Genomic DNA, 23,043 nt, shown 5'->3' on the forward strand with positions numbered 1-23,043 from the left:
CTGAGCTTGGGCAAGTGACTTCAAAGAAAGATGATTCTGTCGCCTAAATAGAGGGCATGGAAAGCTTGTTTCACATGATTAACCCTCTAGTGTGGGTGTCGCAAATTCATCTAGGCAATACCCTTGGCACCTAGAAGAGTGCTGGCACAGAATAGGTGCTCAGAGCATACTTATTCAGTGAATTGTTCAGTGAATGAATGTGGAACTAGAGATAGGGAAAAGAAGAATGGTAATGGGATTTTTCCACTCCCTCATGGATGGATGTTTCTGTAATGTCTTGGCTGTTAAACAATTTCATGTTTTGCTCAAATCATCTCTTCGTTGGTCTAAACATCTCTGGTTTTTCCTATTCTCTCTTTTTTTAAAAATTCTGGTAAAATACACATAAGATAAAACTTACTGTCTACCATTTTTAAGTGTACAGTTCAGGGGTACTAAGTACATTCATATTGTACATTTTCCACTCTTTTCATAGACGGTTTTGAATTTCCTTTTCAACTTGGTCACTTATTTCTGAATGCACTTGGCTCTGTCACCTAGTACACAGTACTGCGTGTCTGACTGAATCCTCTGAGAGGGACTGAGGCATATCATCTCTTCTTAAGTGTGGACATTGTAATCCTGTTTGGAAATCAGGTCATCATCTGACTCACATTATCTCAGCAAGTTATTCTTTGTCACAGACCTACTAACAGGTCTTTCCCATTCATTTTGTTTGTTTTGTTTTGTTTTAGATAATAAGTATTAGTACTTTCTGTATCTTCCTATTCAGTTTCACATGTGAATTTTGGCTCCTCTTACTGGACTGTTGGGGATCGCTTTCTTCTTCTTTGTTCTGATTTTTCACTTGTTCGCTTCACTTAGTTTTGCTCAGGATGCCTGCATAATAGTTGGATTAATTCATTAGCAACTTTTGGGTATACCGCAAAAAAGTACATGTCTCACTATAACAGTTGCCCAGATCTCCTCAATTCCTCAACCTGTTCACAAGGATATTGTTACTAGTGACATTTTCAAAAATGCCTTTTTGAAATCTTTATTATATCTGGTTGCATTTCCCTGATCTACTGCTGCTATTCTTTGTTGTTATTGTTTTGTTGTTATTTTTATTCACAGAAGTAATAAACAAATAAAATTTTACATGTTTCTAGTAATTTTTACTTCTTTCAAAGTAGTCATATACCACCCACTTAATCAGTCCTTGACTTTTGTTGATGTAAGTCTATGATTGATGTAATTTTCTTGATTACATAATTAATGTAATTGCTGAAGCTGTCCATTTTAATCTTTTTTAATAACAGCTTTATTGAGATACAATTCACATACCATACAACTAACCTGTTTAATGTGTAGAGTTCAGTGGTTTTTAGTATATTCACTGATATGTGTGACTGTCACCACAGTCAGTTCTAGAACATTTCCATCACCTCAAAGGAAGCCCCATTCCTTTAGCTCTCATTCCCCCATCTCCCATCCCCCTCAGCTCTAAGCAACCACTCATCACCTTTCTGTGTCTAAATGGCTTTCATCTTTAACACCTCTCTTCTACTCTGGGATTTCCCAGATGTTAATGAGAACGGTTTTAGTATTTCTCCAAGTGTCCAGGTATATGTATTCAGTTCATCTGGTTAGAAGACAGGAATTCATTTCAAGCAACTAAATATTTATTATCACTTCCTCTGTCTTAAACAAATTTGTTTAAAACCTCTCTGATCTGAAAATTATTTTTCCGAATTTATTCACTGAACAAATACCTGAATGCCTCTAAAGCAAAGCTTTATGCTTAAATCAGTAACCTAGATTCTGCCCACATGAAGTGTATACCTAGAAAAGCATTCCCATTTCTAAGTATAATTGTCAAAAGACATTTCAGAAATGTGTGTCAGATATTTTCCTATATGCTGGAATTGTAAAGGGGAATAAGACACAATTCTTTCTAACAAGGGTTTTGGTGTGGTTGGGATGAGGCTGTTGTGAAAGTGAAACTATGCTATAGTGTGTTAAATGCCATAATAACACATAAGATATTGTGGGGACAAAGTAGAATATTCAGCTCTGTCGAGGACTAGGGGGTTGTCAGACTCTCCAAAGAGGCCTGTCTTGAAGTTTTAGTAGTTAGAGTTTAGTAGGTAAATAACAAACATAGGGAATAGTATGTTTAAAGGCCTTTGTGGTTTTTTTTTTTTTTTAACGATATTCTTTAAACTGATTTAGTATGGATAAAGTATCAAGTTTAGTAGAGGGCTCAGCAGGAGATGAAGTGGGTTGCTGTCCTGTCGTGGAGGGCTTTGAATGTACTGCAAGAGGGGGTTGTAATTTTTGTTGTTATTAGAATCAAGTTTTTGAGAAGGTGAGTAATACTATCAGGTCTTTTCATTACCGTATATTATAGGCAGTAAAATGGTAGCTGGATTTGCAGAAAATCGTTGTTAGGGAACTAAGTGTTAGAAGTTATTATAGCGTGAACAGCCTAGATGAAATGTTAGAATCCTCAACGTGTATAGTAGCACAGGGAGTGAAAAGAAGAGGCTGAAATTCAAACTGCCAGTAAAGTGGGCAACATCCTTTTAAATATTTATTACGGTGCAAATATTGAAAAAATGTCAAAAAAGACTTTGAACCTTCTATTGTAAAAGAAAAGGCACTCTGGAAAAGTAAGGGATTTGGGTAGGAATGATAATGAGTTCAATTTTATATTATTTTATGAGAGATCATGTGAAGTATCAAGGAAAATCTAAGACTCATAAGCTAAAAAAGGACTTTTAATGCCTACTTACAAGTTACCCACGTAGAGATGTTTGGAGAAAAAAACATACATAGTATCACCCAGGAACAGGATACAGATAGAGAAAGGAGGAGGATTAAGACAGAATAGTAGGAAAGAGCACATGCCTGTGGATGAACTAGTGGAATAGACTGGAAATGAGGAAAACTGGGGAAGTGCAGTATTAATGAAAAACCAGCAGGCGAAAGGGCTGAGATTATTTAGAAATACTGAGTTGGATAAGAGCTGGCAGAAGGTATTTCAGATTTGCTTACAAATTATAGAGGATTATATAATGTAGGTCCTTGATAATTGAGTGTTCATAAATGGAATAGATTTTGTGAGGCTCTTCTGTTGATATAGTTTGTGTGTGTGTGTGTGTGTGTGTGTGCCTGTGTGTGTTTTAAGACTATTTTTTAAAAAGCAGTTTTAGGTTCACAGCAGAACTGAGAGGATATCCCATGTACCCTCTGCCCCCATACATGTATAGCTTCTTCATTACTGACATCTCCAACAGAGTGGTACATTTGTTATAGTCAGGGAACCTACATTAACACGTCCATGTCACCAAAATCCGTAATTTACATTAGGTTTCACTCTTGAGGTTTTACATTCTTGGGTTTAGACAAATGTATAGTGACATATTTCTACCATTATAGTATCATTCAGAGTACTTTCACTGCCCTAAAGATCCTCTGTGCTCTGCTTCCCTCCCTGCCCCCAACCCCTGGCCATAAAGTTGTAATATATAAAATAAAAAAGATTGCTTGAGCTTAGAACATAAGACTAGAAAATTTTTACACTGAGGGTAGTTTTTTTTTCTTAATCTATGTATTTGCAGCTCCTCTAAAAAAATTATTAAGCAATTTCTGATTTTTTTATTTCTCTGCTTTTACCACAGATAATTGGCCTGTTGAATGTTTTTACACCACAGAAGTCCCTAGAAGAATTTCAAGATGTGTAAGTGTGACAGTTAAAATTTTGTTAGTATATTACTCTCTGATTGTTACTGTGTACTTCAGCTGTCCTCTTTTTTCCCATGAAGTTACATAGTCATGGAGCTCATGGATGCAAATCTTTGTCAAGTGATTCAAATGGAACTAGATCATGAAAGAATGTCCTACCTTCTTTACCAGATGCTGTGTGGAATCAAGCACCTTCACTCTGCTGGAATTATTCATCGGGTTAGTAGAAAAAATTATCATATTCTCTTTTTGATCATTGAAGTGAAATTCATGTAAATGTAAAATTATTCATCTTAAAGTGTTCAATTCAATGATATTTAGTGTATTCACAACATTGTGCAACCACCACTAATAGCAAATTTCAAAATATATTTATTGCCCCAAAAGAAAACCTCCTACCCATCGAGCAGTCACTCCTCGTATCCCTCTCACCCCAGCCCCTGGCATCATACCAGTCTGCTTTCTGTGTCCATGGATTTGCCTCTCCTGGTTATTTCAATATAAGTGGAATCATATAATATATGACCTTTTCTGTCTGATTTCTTTAAGAGCATAGTGTTTTCAAGTTTATCCATGCTGAAGCATGTATTAATAGTTCATTGCTTTTTATGACTGATTAATACTCTTTTGTATGTATTTGCCACATTTTCTTTATCCATTCATCCATTTATGGACATTTGGGTTATTTCCACCTTTTAGCTTTTGTGGATAGTGCTGTTATGAACATTTGTTTAAATTCCTACTTTCAGTTCTTTTGAGTATCTACCTAGGAATGGAATTGCTGGCTCGTATTTAACTTTCTGAGGAACCACCAAATTGTCTTCTACAATGTCTACACCATTTTACATTCCTACCAACAATGCACAAAAAGTTCCAATTTCCTCAAATCTTTGCTAATACTTACTGTCTTTTTTCATTCTAGCCATCCTAGTTGAATATGAAGTAGTATCTTGTGGTTTTTTGACTTGCATTTCTCTAATAACATTAAGTATCTTTTCATGTTTGTTGGCCATTTATATATCTTCTTGGGGAAAATGTCTATTCAAGCCCTTGGCCCCATTTTTTAATTTGTTGTTTGTCTTTTTGTTGTTGAGTTCTTTGTATATTCTGGATAACTAGATCTTAATCAGATATGTAATTTGTAAATGTTTTCTCCTATTTTATATGTTGTTTTTTCAGTTTCTTGATCTCTTTTGATGCAAAAATGCTTTTAATTTTTATGAAAATCAGTTTATTTTTTCTTTGATTGCATGTGCTTTTAGTGTCATATGTAAGAATCCATTGTCAAATCCAAGGTCATTAAGATTTATCCTTAGTTTTTCTTCTAAGAGGTTTATAGTTTTATCTCTTAAGTGTAGGTCTTTGACCCACTTTGAATTAATTTTTGTGTATGGTGTGAAATAAGGTGCCAACTTCATTCTTTTGTTTATAGAAATCCAGTTGTCCCAGCACCATTTATTAAAGAGACAGTTGTTTTCTAATTGAATGCTCTTGGCACCCCTGTTGAAATTCAGTTGGCCATAGACATGTGGTTTTACCTCTAGACTCTTAGTTCCCTATTCCATTGGCCTTTGTGTCCATGCTTATATCAGTACCACATTATTTTGATTACTATAGCTTTGTAGTAAATTTTGAAATGGGGAAATGTGAGTCCACCACTTTAGTCTTTCTCAATATCATTTTGACTACTCAGAGCCCTTTGTGATTCCATATGAGTTTGAGTATTAGCTTTTCCATTTCTGAAGAAAAGGCCACTGGAATTTTTAATAAGAATTTTGTTGACTCTGTAGATTGCTTGGGTAGTTTTGCCATGTTAACTATATTTAGTATCCCAACTAATGAACACAGGATGTCTCTCCATTTACATAGGTTGTATGAGTCTGTTTGGGTGTCATAACAAAATACCACAGACTGGGTGTCTTAAACAACATAAATTTATTTTCTCACAGTTTTGGAGGTTAGAGGTCCAGGATCGAGGTGCCTGTAAATTCAGTTTCTGCTGAGAAGACCTCTCTTCCTGGATTGGAGATAGCTGCCTTCTTGCTGTGTCCTCACATGCCCTTTCCTCTGTGCATGCAGGGAGAGAGTGAGTTCTGGTGTCTCTCTTTTTGTAAGGGCACCAGTTCTTTTGTATTGGAGCCCCACCCTTATGACCTCATTTAACCTTAATTATCTCCATAAGGACCCTGTTTCCAAATACAGTCACATTAGGGGGTTGGGGCTTCAACATTTGCTCTGGGGTGTGGGCTAGGGGTACACAGTGCAGTCTACAACAGATCTTTAGTTTCTTTCAGCAATGTTTTGTAGTGTTTAGTGTGTACGTCTTTTCACCTCCTTAGTTAAAATCTTCTCCTAGGTATTTTGTTCTTTTGGAAGGTATTATAAGTGGAATTGTTTTCTTAATTTCCTTTTCAGATTGTTCGTTTCTGTTATATAGAAACAGAACAGATTTTTGTGTGTTGATCTCATATCCTGCACCTCTGCTCAGTTTATCCTATTAGGGTTGTTTTTTTGTTTTTTTTTTTTTCCCTACAGTTTTCTCTATATATGATTACATCATCTGCACAATAGTTTTATTTCTTCCTTTCCAATTTGGGTGCCTTTTGTTGTTGCTTTGGTTTTTTGGGGGTTTTTTTGTTTGTTTGTTTTTTGCCTAGTTTTTCTGGCTAGAACTTGAAGTAAAATGTTGAATAAAAGTGGCAAAGGTGAGCATCTTTGTTTTATTCTTAATCTTAAGGGAAAGGCTTTCAGTTTTCACCATTAAGTATGATATTACCTATGGGGTTTCATTTTAAATACTCTTTATCTGTTTGAGTAAGTTCCCTTTTGCATTGGAGTTAATCACATTGTACAGTTAGAGGGCACAAACCCCACAAGACTACCCTCACTTCAGACTAGCTGGCTGCAAATTTGGGGTCCCCACAACCACTCTCAGATTCAGTGATCACTAGAATGATTCACAGAACTCCAAAAAGCACTACACTTAAAAGTTTTTTTAAGCAGAAGGATACAAATTAAAACCAACTGAAGAAGGAGGTGCTTAGGGCAGAATGTGGGAGACATCATGGAGATTTCAGTCATTAATCCTTTTTCTCCCAGCCACAAAGTATGAAAATGCATGCAGAGTATTGCCAACAAGGAAAGCTCACTCCAGAGTTTTCCTTGCTGCTCAATCACATGCTGCCTCCCTTAGTCTCCAACCCTCCCTAAGGTTCACGCTAATACCTTTAGTCTCCTATTTCTCCAGAAGTTGGAACTAACATGTGTCCTAAAGCCCCAGTCATAAATCACATTGTTAGACTGTCCTGTGACAAAAACCCCCTGGCAAATAAAGTCACTGCTGTCAGTCAGGACATTCCACTGGCTTAGAGATCAGCTGTAGCTGAGGGCAAATACCATACCTCTCTTTACATAGGATTAATTTTTCACCACATACGTTCTATACCTGGTTTAAGAGTTTTTATCTTGAAAAGGTGTTGGATTTGTCAGATGCATTTCTGCATCAGTTGAGGTGATCATATATTTGTTTTTCCTTGGTTCAATTAATGTAGTACATTACATTGGTTAATTTTTGTGTATTGAGCCTCCCTTGCATTCCTGGGATGAGTCCTGCTAGGTCATAGTGTGTAATTTGATATGCTGTTGGAATTGTTTTGCTCCTATTTTGTTGCAGATTTTTTGCATCTGTGTTCATATGTGATATTGGCCTATGTGATTAGGCCCTGAATCTTATCTCTGCAAGGAATACTCTCTTTTCTCTGTGATACCTTCTCCACCCTGTGGAGAGTCTTTTCTACCAGCCTTCTTGAATATGTATCAAGTGAGTATTGGAAATGTGTTCTCATTGAGGGCTGCACAGCTTTTTCAGCTTCCTATCTGTAAAAGATTGGGGGCCCTAGTGTCATTTAAGGCAGTCCTTAACCTGGACACTACTGACATTTCGGATGAATAATTCTTTCTTTTGAGGCGCTTTCCTATACATTATAGAATGTTTGGCAGCATTCCTGGCCTCTACCCACTAGAAGCCAGTAGTACTCCCCAATTATGACAACCAAACATTTCTTTAGACATTACCAGATATCCTCTGGGAACAAAACTGCCCTGGTTTAAGAACCATTGTTTTAAGGCTAGAATTTTTTTTTTTAATAGTACAACTCTCTTAGAAACTTAGGAGGCTTCTTATCTTTTTCATTACAGTTCTTTTCAGAGCACATCTGTTAGCTCACTGCCTCTATAGATTCTTGGACTCCATGTCTACCTTTATGGTTTTTTAAGCCTCTGTTGGCAAGTCTGAAATATTTTCATCAGCTTAAAGAGTTTACAGGTCTTTTTACCTCAAAGGCTTTCAGAATTGCTGTGTGAAAATAATGCATTAAAAACAAATCCAAGATATCAGTGACTTAAAACATTTATTGCTTGCTTAGGGGTCTGCAGTTTGGCTGTGTGGCACTGCTGCAGGTCACAGAGTCAGTTTCAGGGTTTGATTCATGTTCAGGTTTCAGCATCCAGGCTGAAGGAGTGCCTTCCTGAGGCACATCCTTTTCTCACAGTGAAAGAAGGGCAAGAGCCATGCTAAATCAATCAGGCACATGTAAAACTTCTCTTCAGATTTTGTGAACACCACATTCCCTCACATTCCATTGGCCAAAATTAGTCTAGGCCCATCAATAAGGTGAAGAAGTATATAAGTTGGGAAGAGGAGATATTTGCTGAACAATCCACCATTTTTTTTTTTAAAAGATCTAGTAACATTTAACTTCTCCAGAATGGCAAAGCCCTGAAATTCTGGATTCTCTGTTCCTTTTATTTCTTCTTGTAGAGTGGCCAATTCTTTTTAAATGTTTTAATTTTTATTTTATTTTTTAATCTGTGTACTGGCTTATTTAAGTGATTTACTTTCCAGTTGTGATTGTCTCTTTCTTGTGGATTCTTGCTTCTTTTCTATTTGGAGATGACTTTTCAATATTTCTTTTAGGATTAGTTTAGTAGTGCTGTATTCTTAGTTTTTGTTTGTTCAAGAAATTCTATATCTCTCCTTCTATTCTCAATGATAATCTTGCTGGGTAGAGTATCCTAGGTTGCAGGTTTTTCCTTTTAGGACTTTGAATATATCTTGTAAAGTGGCCACTTCTTTGATATGCACCCAGTAGCCACCTACACACACTATTAAAGTTTTGCTTTTCAATCTCTTCTTCTAGAGCAGGGGTCAGCAAACTTTTTCTGTAAAGGTAAGGCCAGATAGTATATATCCTAGGTTTTGCTGATGGTAAGCTGCAGTCTCTGTTACAGCTTCTCAACTTTATGACAGTAACACAAAAATAGCCATAGGCAGTAGGTAATGAGTGAGTGTGACTGTGTTGCAATCAAACTTTCTTCACAAAAACAAGCAGGCATTAATTTGCCAACCCCTGTTCTAGAGCTTCTGGTTATTGTAGATGACAGTGTCATGAATGTAATGAATGTATTGCTATTCTATAACCTGGATCACCTTTCCAACCTTTGAACTGCTACTCAGCTGCTAAGCTATGATCCTTCGTTTATAATTGTAATACCCCACTCCTGGTATCAATTTCAGTGTCAGAATAATATAAAGGAAGACATTCTTCTGTGTCTCCTTTATTCTCACACTAATGCCATAATGCTTCTGACACCATATGTGTGATAGTTTTTCGCACACCAAACAGTTCTCAGATTCTCTGGACACCAGCTGGGTATCTTATCATTTTACTCAATTCTGACACTATCTACCTGGAGATAGCATTAGATGCTGCAGGTTAAAGGCTCAGTCCCACAAGGCTGCCCCCACTTCAGATTCCAGTCACAATCCCAGGTTGTTACCAATGCTCCTGGTCTACTGTCTGTAATTTGGAGGTTCCCACAACTGCCTCCTCATGTTTAGTTAATTTGCTAGGGTGGCTAACGGAACTCAGGAAAACATCTACTTACTAGATTACTGGTTTATTACAAAGGGCCTAACTCAGGAATAGCCATATGGAGGGATGCATAAGGCAAAGTATGTAGGAACGTGCATGGAGCTTCCAAGCCTTCTCTGGGTACATCACTCTCCCAGCCACCTCCATGTGTTTCTCTCTATTTGTTTACCAGAAGTTCTCTGTACCAGTCCTTTGGGGTTTTTATGGAGGCTTCAATTACATAGGCTTGATTGATTAAATATTGGGCCATTGGTGATTGAATTCTATTTCTAGCCCCTTTTCCCTCCCAGGAGGTCTGTGGGGTGGGGCTGAAAGAGCCAACCCTCTAATTACTTTGTTGGTTCCCGGGAAGCCAGTCTCATCCTTTCACACTTTCCAGAAGACACCCCATTAACATAAACTCTGGTGTAGTTGAAAGGTACTTCTTATGCACTCCTTTCACCTTTATTGCTCTTGTCACTTGGAAAATTCCAAGAGTTCTAAGGCCTCTGTGCCACTAATTGGGACAAAGACCATATCTATTTTTCTGATTATAAATTACAGTATCACAAGTAGGCCAAGGTAACAAACACTGAATTCTCAATGACTTAACACAACTAAGATCTCTTTCCCACACTGCATGTCCAGCACAGGTCTTGGTGAGGTGAAGACTGCTTTACACAGATGCTCAGCAATTCACTATCTAGAATATTACTCATCACCAGAGCAGGGCAAGAAACAAAAAGATGTTATGCACTGGCCCTTCTGTTCCTTGTTCCCACTCACATTCATTGACTAGAATTAATCACATTTGGGCTGGAAAAATGTGGGAGCAAAGGTGAAATATTGAGTTAGTCCACTACCTCTGCCACACACATTCACACAAGTTCAGTTCTTCTTCACAAATATGGATAGCAGTGCTACTAGCATCTGTAGAGAGATACATGTTGATATGCAAGAATGGATCTCAGATGACACTCTTTGAGGCATTTTTTTGAGTTTCTTTTTCTTAACAAAAAATACTTGTTTTTTAAAAATTGTGTTTTGTTCTTAATTTTTTCAGAATAAAAGTGTTTAAGGTTGGAACCTTATTCCTAGACTAGAATGCAGTAGTATGAAGAGCCATTAATCATTAACCAACATGGTAGACATTGAAGTAGTATCAAAGTTTGTAATACTTTTTTTTGAATGTGCAGTGTTACTTTGCTGAGACATTATATGTTGGAAACAGTGGCAACATATTTACAGGATAGCAATAATGAAAATTTTCATCTTACTTCAATAAGCCTATTGATACCTATTTTTAATTTGATAAAACATTTAGAGGACACATCTTCTAAACCCATCCATGATTGCCTATCAGAATATGTTACAGACAACATACATGCCCTTCTGGATTATAGACATTACAAAAGTAACCATTATCTTTCAGGTCTGCTTTCTTTTCCGTTGTATTAGTCATTGGTATTCAATGTATGTGGGTGTACGCTTGCTTTCTTTGGCCTCTTAGTTCATAATAGGATTTATGGAAGCTAACAGGCAAGATTGGTTGAACTTGAAGCCATGAGTGTTTATGCTGCTGCCTTTTAATGATCATAGCACAGAATTCCTTAATTAATTAATTCAGTGTATTGGAATCAGGTGGGAAATTCTTCACAAAGACATTGTAGTATCAATAGCAAGTAATTTTATGGATAGTGGCACCAAGACAATGGTGTCCTAACTCTAAGGTCAGTCAAAAATTTTATGAACAAATTTGTATGACTTTGGGTGGCAAATCAGTGATGGAAAGACTGATAATGACTATTTCAGTCCTTTAGAGTTGAACATCTACCGATTCGAAAGGTCAAATGACATTTGCTTTGGTTGACATAGAATGGCCCATTGTTGATGTATAATATCTGTATAAAGCTTATTGTGACTTTAAAATGAGATTTTTTAAAAGTTGGTAATTTAGTATACAAACGAATATAAATGCTAACTTAAGATTCTTTCTTTTACCATAGTAGTTCTTATGTGAGCTTTGAGATGCCTTTCCTAATCACTTTTACTCTACTTAATTTCTACCTAATCATAATTTCTAGCAAATAAAACATTGCTAACTTCTTTAAGAACTGTATGTATTCATAAATTTAAAATGCCATCAAGCTCATTTCTCAAATTTGCCTGTTATAATGAATCTGTGCAGTGATAATAATTACAGTGAGAAAAATGAACAATTAACGTGAATTGTTTTACAAGTGATCTTATAACTTGTGGACTGCAAAGTATTTGTTTATATCATAGCAGTAATTTTTTTATTTTTATTTTTGAAGGACTTAAAGCCCAGTAATATAGTAGTAAAATCAGACTGCACTTTGAAGATTCTTGACTTTGGACTGGCCAGGACTGCAGGAACTAGTTTTATGATGACACCTTACGTAGTGACTCGCTACTACAGAGCACCTGAGGTCATCCTAGGGATGGGCTACAAAGAAAACGGTCAGCAAACGCTATTTCCTTGAATAATGTTCTGGTTTATTTGCTTCTGTTTTTCAGATTTCTTATGTAAATACTTAAAATGAAGTGCATAGTTTTAAATGTGTATCGCTGTTAGAAACGTTTATCAACTGAAACTACAAGTAACTACAAATTCTGTCATAAATGTTTGAAAAAACTTGGGGGCCCCTGTTTATTTAAACACAAATACATAACCATCAACACTACCATTGGATGAAGAATTTGTTGCCATGGCCCCTGTAACAGAACATATGCCATTTGCTTGCCTGTAACTTGAAAATGAGCATTCTAACATGGGCTCAAGGAAGTATACAGTGGACCAATAGTTTACCTTCAGTAATCTTAGTTTGCGTTAGTGATATTTGCACACATTTCCAACCCCATGACACAAAAGTTAATAGCAGTAGCGCTCAGTGCAAACTTTGAGAGTTACAACAAGGCCATTCTGCAAAGCTGATGGATAACTGATGTAAAGAGACCTTTCGGAGGGTCACTTTCACTGTTTCATCAAAGCCCTTATGTCCAGCCTTAAAGAAGTGGCATAAATATGTGTGAATATAGTCAGTTATATATATCAGCACTAGAATCAAGGTTGAAGGAAGTTATTAGGCATGTAGTTCATGAATTTTAAAAAATTGTATACATATACATACATATATTTATACTTAAGAAATTTTGTTGAATCTCAGTCATTTAGGAGATGAATAAGTTTATACAGGATTTTATTGACTTAAACCATAACTTTTTTAATATGGTAATTTAATCTGAAACATTTCCTGAAATAGGACCTAGACATTTTTGCTAGGAAGGAGTCCGAAACAGCAGTTCACTTCGAATCAGGAAACTGTATCAAGTCAGTCTTCTGGGTTCTTTTTTATAAAAGATAACATTGAACTCAGGACTATAGCTTAATTTCTTTTTCTGAGCTAATTAAAAACAAACACTTTAAACATTTACTATAATTCTTTTGTTCTGAAATAGACTGTTTCTTACTCTTTTCCTAAAGTTGTTTATACCATATAGAATTCAGCATGTTAGGTTTAGTATTAGACTTTTTTTTTTTTTTTTGAGAATTGGTACTTCCAGTGACCAGCATGAAGATTACTTCTGCATTTGCTGTAAAACCATTGATTGTCACAGATAATGTGTAATGTGTCACTCGGTCCTATAATTGTGATCTTGGGAGCCTCCTACCAAAAATTAGCACCAAGAAAAACTATCGTATAAAAAATTGACATAAAAATTGACATACTTTCCTTTCTTAGATAAGAATTATATAGATCACTTTATTGCCTTTTTTTGCCCCCAGGAAACTGAGTCAAATGTAATGCTTAATTATGTAACTGCATTAGCCAGCAGGGTTAAACATAAGACCTTCCTCCTTTTGGGGACACTTCCCATCCACCCCCACCTGTTCTAACAACGTTGTTTTATATGGCTTTTATTGCAAGCTACCCCAATGCTTTTTGGAAAGTGTAAGATAACAGAATATATTTAAACTGCCCAATAGACTAAGCAGTTAGGCCCTGTAAAGCTAGTTTTACATATAAATCAGGCTTATTGTTTTCTGAGGAAAGGCTTTACTAACCCACACAGTATCTTCTCTCATGCTTGCAGCTTTTGAAATCTGTTTTAAAATGTTTTTCTTAAGATTACCTGCATAAGTTGTGTTCTGAATATTTAACTAAATCTTGCTATTCTCTATAAAATCCATAGGGAAAAATTATTGTCATAGATTTTTGCCAAAAATGAAAACCCTGGAAAAGGTTTTTCTCTGAACTGGTTTATGAATACTAGTTTTTCCTCTAAAATTTTATCCTTGAAAGTTGAATCATGCTGTAAATGTAAAAAGATTCTAATGTATTTTAATGTGAAATTTTAGAGAAACCTTAGTTCCATAGGATTTCCAAAATTTGTCCCAACTTAACTCCTAAAATTCTGTAATGAACTAGCCGTCTCCTTATGAGTGTACTAGAAAGTACAGACTTTTAAGTGCCTGAGTTCTGCAGCATGGGTAAAGGGTATATCTCTAACATCCTTCCTAACATTTTGCTATTCAAGAATTGGAGCCTTCAGACTTCAAAAACAAATGCAGGTTTCTGAAGCTTTCCTTTCACGTTGCTCCTTTTCCCTTTCTTATATTAAATTACAGGCATCTACTTTTTATCCGACTTTGAAACCGAAAGATAGAAAATGTCAGAGTATTTGTTAGTTTTAGTGAAACAGGTGGAGGTCCTCAAATTGCCCATTTCTGTGTCTAGCAGATTCTTTTCAGCATTGATTAGAGCTCTCATTTAAAGTTGACAAGGGCCAATAAATCCACCAGGAGACTGTAGATAATAAATCTGTGGGAACTTTCATACTGTATTCAGCCAAAACTAACTTCTTAAGTCAAAATAGTTTGGATTTATGGGTTTAAAAAACTTAAGGCGAAAAACATATGAAATACATTTTTTACTAAGTTTCCTTAATTGATTATTTGTTCATTCTTTGCGTGCTTTCCTTTGGGAACAGTAGAGTAAATGCAGCATAGTGTTGCCAAAAAGACAGATAACTTTCAATTCAGAATAAACTTAGCACTTCTCAATGCAGATTTATGAAATCCAACTTGAAAATTTCTGAAGAGTTTTAACTTTTTAACTATAGTCATTCATAGAAACATTCTTTCTGTTAAACCTTTTGATATACTCGATTATTTCTGCTCATGCTTTTTTCTTTCATTTGACTTAAAGAGAGAGTATAATGCACAGTTGAACTTCAAAATAGTATCAAGATTTTATTTTTAAAATTTTGCTACTTCATGTGCATTTTCAGCCTAATTTACAAGATGTGTGTTTGGTTCTTATATTTTGTAAACAAATTCTCAGGGACAAGATACATAGGTTTTTTTTAATTATGGGATTTCTGTGCATAGCTCTCACTTTAAAATTAAATATGTAGTTAAAAGGCCACACTTCACATTTGCTTTTGTGAATCAAAGCCTTTTGAAAAATACTTTGTGTTTTAAATTATTCCATTAGCTAAAATTAAGATCACTTTTCTTTTTGTGATGTTTTGCCGTTTTTATATAATGCAGTCATATTATGCTTCTTTGATTTTAACAACCTTTTGCTTTGCTTTTCCTTCTTTTGTGCTGCAAACATATAGTGGATTTATGGTCTGTGGGGTGCATTATGGGAGAAATGGTTTGCCACAAAATCCTCTTTCCAGGAAGGGACTGTATCCTTGTGCTGCTGCAGCAGTTTAATTAGTCAGGTGAACTCCCAGTATGTTCTCTAATGAAAATGAATAGAGTGCACATTCATACAGGTGGGGTTTTTTAAACAGACGTAAAGTTTGTGGCTGTTATAGTTCAAAAATTGTTGAGAGATGAAGCTGAAATATTTGTAGGCTGCATCTGGCAGTAGGACATACAGTCTCTGCTGGTAGTTAGAGCACATTCACTGTCACTCATTTTTATTTTATACGGCTTTCTATAATTTTGAAGTATACATGGTGTGCGTGATTTTTTTTTAATGTTTATATTTTTTTTATTTTAACCAAAATCTTTACGTTAATGTCATTGCATTTTGTTTTCAGTTGACATTTGGTCAGTTGGGTGCATCATGGGAGAAATGATCAAAGGTGGTGTTTTGTTCCCAGGTACAGATCGTATCCTTATCTTTGGCCTAAAGTGTAGTTTCTAAAGGTCAAAATGTATGACAGCACTTCAGCTTGGTCAGGTATAATGTATTTTGTCTCTCCCTGATAAGAAAGTATTGTTAAATTACTCTTTCAAAATACCACCTGTTATTTGACATAGACTTTCCTTTCCCTCATTCATTGGTTGTCTCATATGTTAATTCTGAAAACTGCTCAAGTTAATTATCCACAATCACTTGCTGGCTTTGAGTTGATTTATTTGACCTAAATCAAAAATCATGGCTTGCATTAAAATTTCCCAGTAATTTTACACTTGAGTAAGTCTAAAAGTACTTATGACTTAATATGAATTTTGGAATTGTCTGTTGCTTCTGGTCATCCTTTTGTTTTGTACCCCCCCACCTCCTTTTTTTGTTGATGTTCTGTGTGTTTTATGTCTTTTGGTTGTTGTCTCATTACTCAGCATAACATACGGATCTGTTTGCCAAAGAATTTCAGCAGTAATAGTTTTATATGGTGATGAGTAGATTTAGGTTCATGATTTTTGTTCAGCTGACTACTTTTAATATTTACATTAACAGTGATCTGTTATGTGTTTATCAGCTAGTGACACTTGAAATTGTTTTAGGAAGAAGAATGGGAAAAGCCATATTCACTGAATTACAATAAAGTTTTAGGTCTTAGTCCATAGGGAGGACTTGAAGTGTTAAAGACTCGGGGGAAAGAGACCAGGGATTCTGACCTTACAACTTACCAAAATAATGAGTTATGTTTTTAAATTTCAGAGCTTTAAAAAATTTTTATTAACATAAGCTAAACAGAATGGCAAAAGAAAATGCCACTTTTATCAGAGCCATCATTTTTATTGCTACTAATTTTTTTCTGTTAGTGTAGAAAACTCAAAAAAGCAGTACAGATGATAAGAAATATTTCTTACCTTCTTGGAAATGCATTCATATTTTCCGATAAGCTGGAAGAAAAGGCAAATTTTGTATTCTAGAACTGTGTACAGTTTACATTTAGAGTTCCTGTGGGTACTAATTATCATTTTTCTTTGAGCCACTTACCATTTGTATTTAGAATTTGTGATTTTAAGCTTCCATTTTTATGATAAAAATCAGTATTAGTAGACATACACATACACATAATAAATAAGGTTAACAAAGCTTGTTTATTGATCTTTTTGTCCACCTGCAGTCATTGCCTTTTACAAGGTGGCTATAAGATTTATAACTGCCACATTCTTTCTTAGGATTTTTTAATTGCCATTTTCTTGTTATTTTAATATGGATGTGACTAATATGTTGGACATTAGATACACAGTATTTTTCTTAGCTACTTGATATTAGATATTGATCAGTGGAATAAAGTTATTGAACAGCTTGGAACGCCATGTCCTGAATTCATGAAGAAACTACAGCCAACAGTAAGGACTTACGTCGAGAACAGACCTAAATATGCTGGCTATAGCTTTGAGAAACTCTTCCCTGATGTACTTTTCCCAGCTGACTCAGAACACAACAAACTTAAAGGTACTTTTGATAAATATATATCTTTAATCCCTTTGTGGGTAGTTCGGTGTATGAGGGGGTTACGTGGGGTTGTGTTTATATTCTTATGGGACATAACATTATCGCTGGGTAGTGGAACAATGTGAAGTTTCAGTTTATTTTTAGTTAATTTTTTTTGGTAATTTTGTATTTTCTAAACATGTGCATAATTTTATAGTAAATTCTATCCTTTAAAAACATTTTTAATAAGTGATAATTTCAAGTTTCTGAAATGTATTGATAATTTTAAAGCTTTTATGAGATATGTATACATTAACATCATTATTTTTGCAGCCAGTCAGGCAAGGGATTTGTTATCCAAAATGCTGGTAATTGATGCATCTAAAAGGATCTCCGTAGATGAAGCTCTCCAGCACCCGTATATCAATGTCTGGTATGATCCTTCTGAAGCAGAGGCTGTAAGTTGTCTTCTTAATGTTTTAAGAATATATTACACTCTTACAGTTAGAATTGAAGTTAGGTTTAGAGGATTTTTAAATTTTTAAATAAAAATACAAATAAATAATCATGGTGTTTTCCTATTTTTGCATGAAAAGTTCCTTAAGAGAACGAACATACCCAATCACTTCTTACACAAAATAAGGTTCCCTCCCAGTTTCTTGCCTTTTTGCCTCGATACCTGATATGATGAGTTAGCATGTTGAGGAGCTCTTTGGGGAAACATCTTAATTTAGTTGTGAAACATATTATTGTTTCCAAAGCCTTGCACAATTCTATGATATAAGTAAAATGTGACAGTTTTCAAAAACAAGAAGAAAAGAAAAACAGGGTTAAACATCTTTTTTCCTGTCATGGAGTCTTCCAAAACTAGCCTCTCTACACAAGAACATTGTTGATTGTTGATTAATCTTGGTCTAATGATATATTTTTCCAGGCCTTCTGTCTGACTAATATTTCAAATAATTATGAAGAATTTCCATATTCCCAATAAACTGGCTCAATTATTATTGCCTTGTGTTTTTCAGCCACCACCAAAGATACCTGACAAGCAGTTAGATGAAAGGGAACACACGATAGAAGAGTGGAAAGGTAACATTCACCACATTCTTTAAGATGAAGCTGGAAGAGCTTCTGGCTTTCTGTATTGATTATTCATCATGTTAGGGAAATGAAAGACATTTTCTATTATTCGTAACTGATATTTGATAATATAGTTATTAATATTTTTACGAAAGTAGAAAGTTAGTCTCCTTCCCTCGCAGACTTAATCCTAATGTCTTGTGTTCCCCACCCCAGACACAGACACTTTAGTGCTTTCTAGAACTTACTTTTTTCCGCAGTCTACAGATACACAAACGTGTGTTTGATGTCTCAGCTTTCTCTCTCCCACCTTGTTTTAATCACCAGTGGTTGCATACAGCACACTTGCTTTGTTGATATAATCATACATTTTAGAGATTATTCTCTCTTCTTCCTGGCTCATTTCGTTTAGTGCCAGGTTAGTGATCTACTGTGTGGCAGTGTCACAAGGTTGTCCTGTATCCAGCAACCTCTTGAAGAGCCTTTAAGTTGTGTCTAGTCTACTGTTACAAACAACTGCAGTGTTCTTGTGCACATCTGAGAACGTGCACATGCCTGTAAGAAAAGTCCTACAAGGAGATTTGCTGGGCCAGAGGATATTCTTCAGTTATTTCCAGTTCCTCTCCAAAGGAATTGTACCGCTTTTCACTTCCATCAGCGTTGTGTAGGAGTGTCTGTTTTACCCCTACCCTCACCAGCAGGGTGAGTTAATTTTTAATCTTTGCATATCTAATATAATAGTTTTATTGTATTTTTTTTACTTTTGTTGAACATTAATAATGCTTTGTTAGTCATGGAAATGTTAAAATATTTCTTTACAAGATTTTCTGGGACATTTGGGCCATGTAACTTTTAGATCCTGTTTACCTCCATTTATATTGTTGTCATTTAGAGTGTTGACCGCTCTTGAAGCTCATGACTTTGGGCAAGTCACTTGATCCCCTTTTTCACCTGATCTGAAAATCAGGTAGACAGAAGACAAGAGCTAAGACCTTAACTATTTGGAAGGGAAAGGGGACTGGGGAGGTATAAACCAGAGCAGGTAATCCATCTATCAATTCACCGGGGAGGAATGAATTTGGTTCTTTCTTCTTAGAAAAAACCAGAGACTAGTTTTCTGTAAGTTGACTTTGGGAGACATATAGTTAGACTCTATAGAGCCCACCAGAATGATAGAATTGAGTAGAACCTAGTGCATCTGTATATGTAAGATATGTAATTTATAAGAGTATAGTAACTATGGGTCAGAGTATGTATTAAAATATCTAAAAAGATATTTTTATATATCATTACATCTACAATAAATACTTACGGTATTTCATGGAATCTTAATAGGTCACCAGTTGTAAAACACCGTAACGCGCCACTGAGAAAGAGAAAACAATGCCAGCTGTACTGCACCATTGATTATAAGATGCAACCCAATTTCAGAGATTTTAAACCATGAAAAAAGTGCATATTTAAAATCAGTGAAACATAATACTTTCATTTGTAGAAGGATGTAGCTGGGATTTTTGATTACTCTAAACATGTTTATCTTTATTCTGTATCTTTTTCCCCAGCCCCAAATGCAGTTTAGTGAGTACTTACAAACTATCTTTTTAAAGATCTTCTTAAGAATTTTAGCATCATTTCAGAAAGAAAAATTCATTGCCAAAGCCATTGATTACAGATTGCTTTATCTAGGTAGTACTCCTAATTAGCTTTGGTTCTCCTGCCTTAATCCCTTTTCATAAACAGGTGATGTTTTCTTTTTTTTAAACCTCCTATCTAAAATGCTTATCATTCCTTTTTGTTTCTTTGAAGAAAAGCATCTCCCATTCTTTCCTCTATCATGACTTCCTGTTTTTCCCCTTCCCAGCCCAAGTAGGTTACCGCGGTGGTAGGCAAACTTAGGTATTTGTAGTTCCTGTTCATTCCAGGGTATCCATTTGTTTTACCTTATTATCAGCATAAATGTTGCCATACCCTGTGATCAGAAATAATTTGTCAAAAATATAAGGAATTACAGACTCCTTGAAATTCTGTGCAACATTTTTGCTTGTACGTTTTCCTCAGAAGAGGGTTTATTGCTTTTATGCAATTCTCAAAGGATTTCGTGACCCAGAGAAGACAGTGAATAATGGCAATATTAGCATCCACCAGAAGGTTCTTCCTAAGTGGACTTGCAGGCTCACAAGGCATGTCACACTTGATGTCAGGATCATGTAGACGAATACAGGGCCAAAGGCACATCCACCGGTAGGGCAGTCCGGCATCTCTCTGCCTCTGGAGCAGTCCTCCCAGCAGTCTGCACACTGGCCAGAAGCCTAGTTAAGGAACAAGATTCCCATGGAGAAGTCTTGGCAGTGATAGCATGCCGTGTTTCAACTCAGAAGGAGTTAAACTACAGCTGCCTGATTCTTTTCCTTTAATGAAAATTTATTTGTATTCTGTTCTGATTAAAGAAGCTTCCACATACTCTTGCATCTAAATTGTTGAACAGTATCTGTGGGTAAGTACCTACGGTGTATCAGGTAATGTCAGGGCTCAGGAAATAGAAGTTCATAAGACAAATTTGATTCAAGCCCTCACGGAGAGAATTAAATGAGCATTTTTAGTACAGAATGATTTATGTGTGATACGGTTATAGTACAAAGTGCTGGTAGAGTAAGAAAGATAAAGCTTCTAACCCCAGCTCTATCCCCACCTTTCAGAGTATTATAGCAGAGATTTTTTTCTTTCAATATAATTCATGGTTGAGGATCAAGGACTTGTTATTAACACCTTTGAATGTCAGGGAGTCTGACACTTCTGGACCATCGTAAGGAAACTATTCATAGTACTTAACGTGTGTAAAAATTTCTTATTTGAAACATACGTATCTTGTGAGATTGGCTTTCAGACTTTGAGAACTTTGTTCACCTCTTTTTCAGAATTGATATACAAAGAAGTTATGGACTTGGAGGAGAGAACCAAGAATGGAGTTATACGGGGGCAGCCCTCTCCTTTAGGTTGGTTACAATATAAGCTTGGTTAAGATTACAGTTTACTTCTTGTATTGTAATCTTCAGTGGCCTGAAACCTTCAGTTCTTTCCATATTTACTACCATCATTATTCAAAGTGTAGTAAGTATATGGGGTACAATTTGGGTGGTTAAATTTGAAAGCATTGGCACACGGTTGTACCAGTGCATTGTACTAATATGTCAGTAACTGACTTCATAAAATGCACATCTTTTCCTGTGCTACTGACTTTCCATTAAAGAACAGAAATTTAAAACCTTTTTTTGTTGTTGGCATTGTCTTTAAAGAAAAAATTTCTCATAATCCATTATATTTACCTTTCTATTATTTTAACAGTCTTTACTTTGGATAAATAAACTAGAGCTTCAGTGCAAAATTTTAACATGATGCACTTAACATGATGCCTAGTTAACGCTTTTCTCCTTTTGGTATTTTTGATTTAACTAAGGCAGTAACGATAAAACTCCTGTCAGAAAGTATTCTATCTCTAAGAAGAACGCTGGTTTGTAGGATGTAAACATTTTCTTTTATCATAAGCTCATCTTATATTTAATTTTAGTACTTGTAAAGCATAAAGAATTGAAAGGAAAAGTTAAATGACAGGTAACAGGTACATATTAAGTACACACTACATGACAGACACCGGTGGCTTACGTACTTTGTTTCATTTGGCCCTCCAAAACCCCAAGGATAGGATTGTTTATGAACATTTTACAGATGAGGAAACTAAAGTTTAGAAAAATTAAATGATATAAGACAATAGATCTTTTTATGTAGAAAAGGTAATAATTGAAGCCATGTTTATCAGTAAGTTTAGAGGACATGGTTTTTCCAGATCCCATGTGGTCTCTGGCTGCCAGCAGAGACTTCTGGCTACAGAGATTAGTACAGTTTTATGGAAAAGATTAAATTTGAGCTGAACCTTGAAGGCTGAGTAATGTTTCAACAGATAGATCTTGAATTTGAGTAAAACTGTGCCATTTGAATCATCCTTCTAAAACTCTTCTGCATTCTAAGAAAAAAATTGGATGTCGTATCTAACATCTTGTTTATAAGTAAGATTTATAACTATAGTTTTAGGTGCCCATTTTATTGTACTATAAACATATATTTGTTTAAACAATTTTTGTAGCTTCCTGTAACATTTTTGGTTGTATTTTGAGTTCTTTTAATTCTTTGTTTTTTAAATTCTTAATCAGGAATGCAATCTTCCAAATTATAATATAGATCTATTGAAAATATAAATTGGTTTTGACATCTTTTACCTGCAGTTGCTTTTTTAAAAAGCTATATTATAAATGCTTTATAGCTGTTAGTTAATTAGCTTTGTATTGATATACAGTAGTCATATAAGTGAATTATTCATGATGGAGACTCGAATAGAACTTGAAAAAGTCCATTATCAGGGAGAGTTTTACACTTTAGCATACTGTTCTAGTGGATGGCACATCCAAAGTACCATATGTTTGAGTAAACTTAATCTCATGATAGAGCAGTTGTATTTGTTCTTAATGTATAAGTGAAGAATTTGAATCCTAGACATTACTTGACTATGGTTATAAAATAAGTCAGTGGAAAAAGACCGGACTGCAAATTTCTAGACATTTCTGGATTCTCAGTTGTAGCTTGCAAAGAAGAGTGTTAGTAAATTAATCTGTTATAAA

The 23,043-nt window shown here is 35.3% G+C and overlaps 1 protein-coding gene across 3 annotated transcripts in view; it reads left to right on the forward strand.

The window, feature by feature from the left end:
• MAPK8 (mitogen-activated protein kinase 8) overlaps nt 1-23,043 on the forward strand; it is a 92,251-nt gene that overhangs the window by 62,733 nt on the left and 6,475 nt on the right. For 2 of the 3 annotated variants that reach the window (XM_032491657.1, XM_032491659.1), the window contains exons 4-11: nt 3,666-3,724; nt 3,810-3,948; nt 11,957-12,122; nt 15,720-15,791; nt 17,132-17,314; nt 17,627-17,751; nt 18,319-18,382; nt 21,289-21,366. In XM_032491657.1, coding sequence (XP_032347548.1) covers nt 3,666-3,724; nt 3,810-3,948; nt 11,957-12,122; nt 15,720-15,791; nt 17,132-17,314; nt 17,627-17,751; nt 18,319-18,382; nt 21,289-21,366 — 886 coding nt within the window. Of the gene's footprint in view, nt 1-3,665; nt 3,725-3,809; nt 3,949-11,956; nt 12,123-15,287; nt 15,360-15,719; nt 15,792-17,131; nt 17,315-17,626; nt 17,752-18,318; nt 18,383-21,288; nt 21,367-23,043 lie in introns of all 3 variants that reach the window. The other variant, XM_032491658.1, reaches the window with a different exon arrangement.

The sequence above is a fragment of the Camelus ferus genome, chromosome 11 (genome assembly GCF_009834535.1).
Source record: "Camelus ferus isolate YT-003-E chromosome 11, BCGSAC_Cfer_1.0, whole genome shotgun sequence".
Classification (NCBI taxonomy): domain Eukaryota; kingdom Metazoa; phylum Chordata; class Mammalia; order Artiodactyla; family Camelidae; genus Camelus; species Camelus ferus.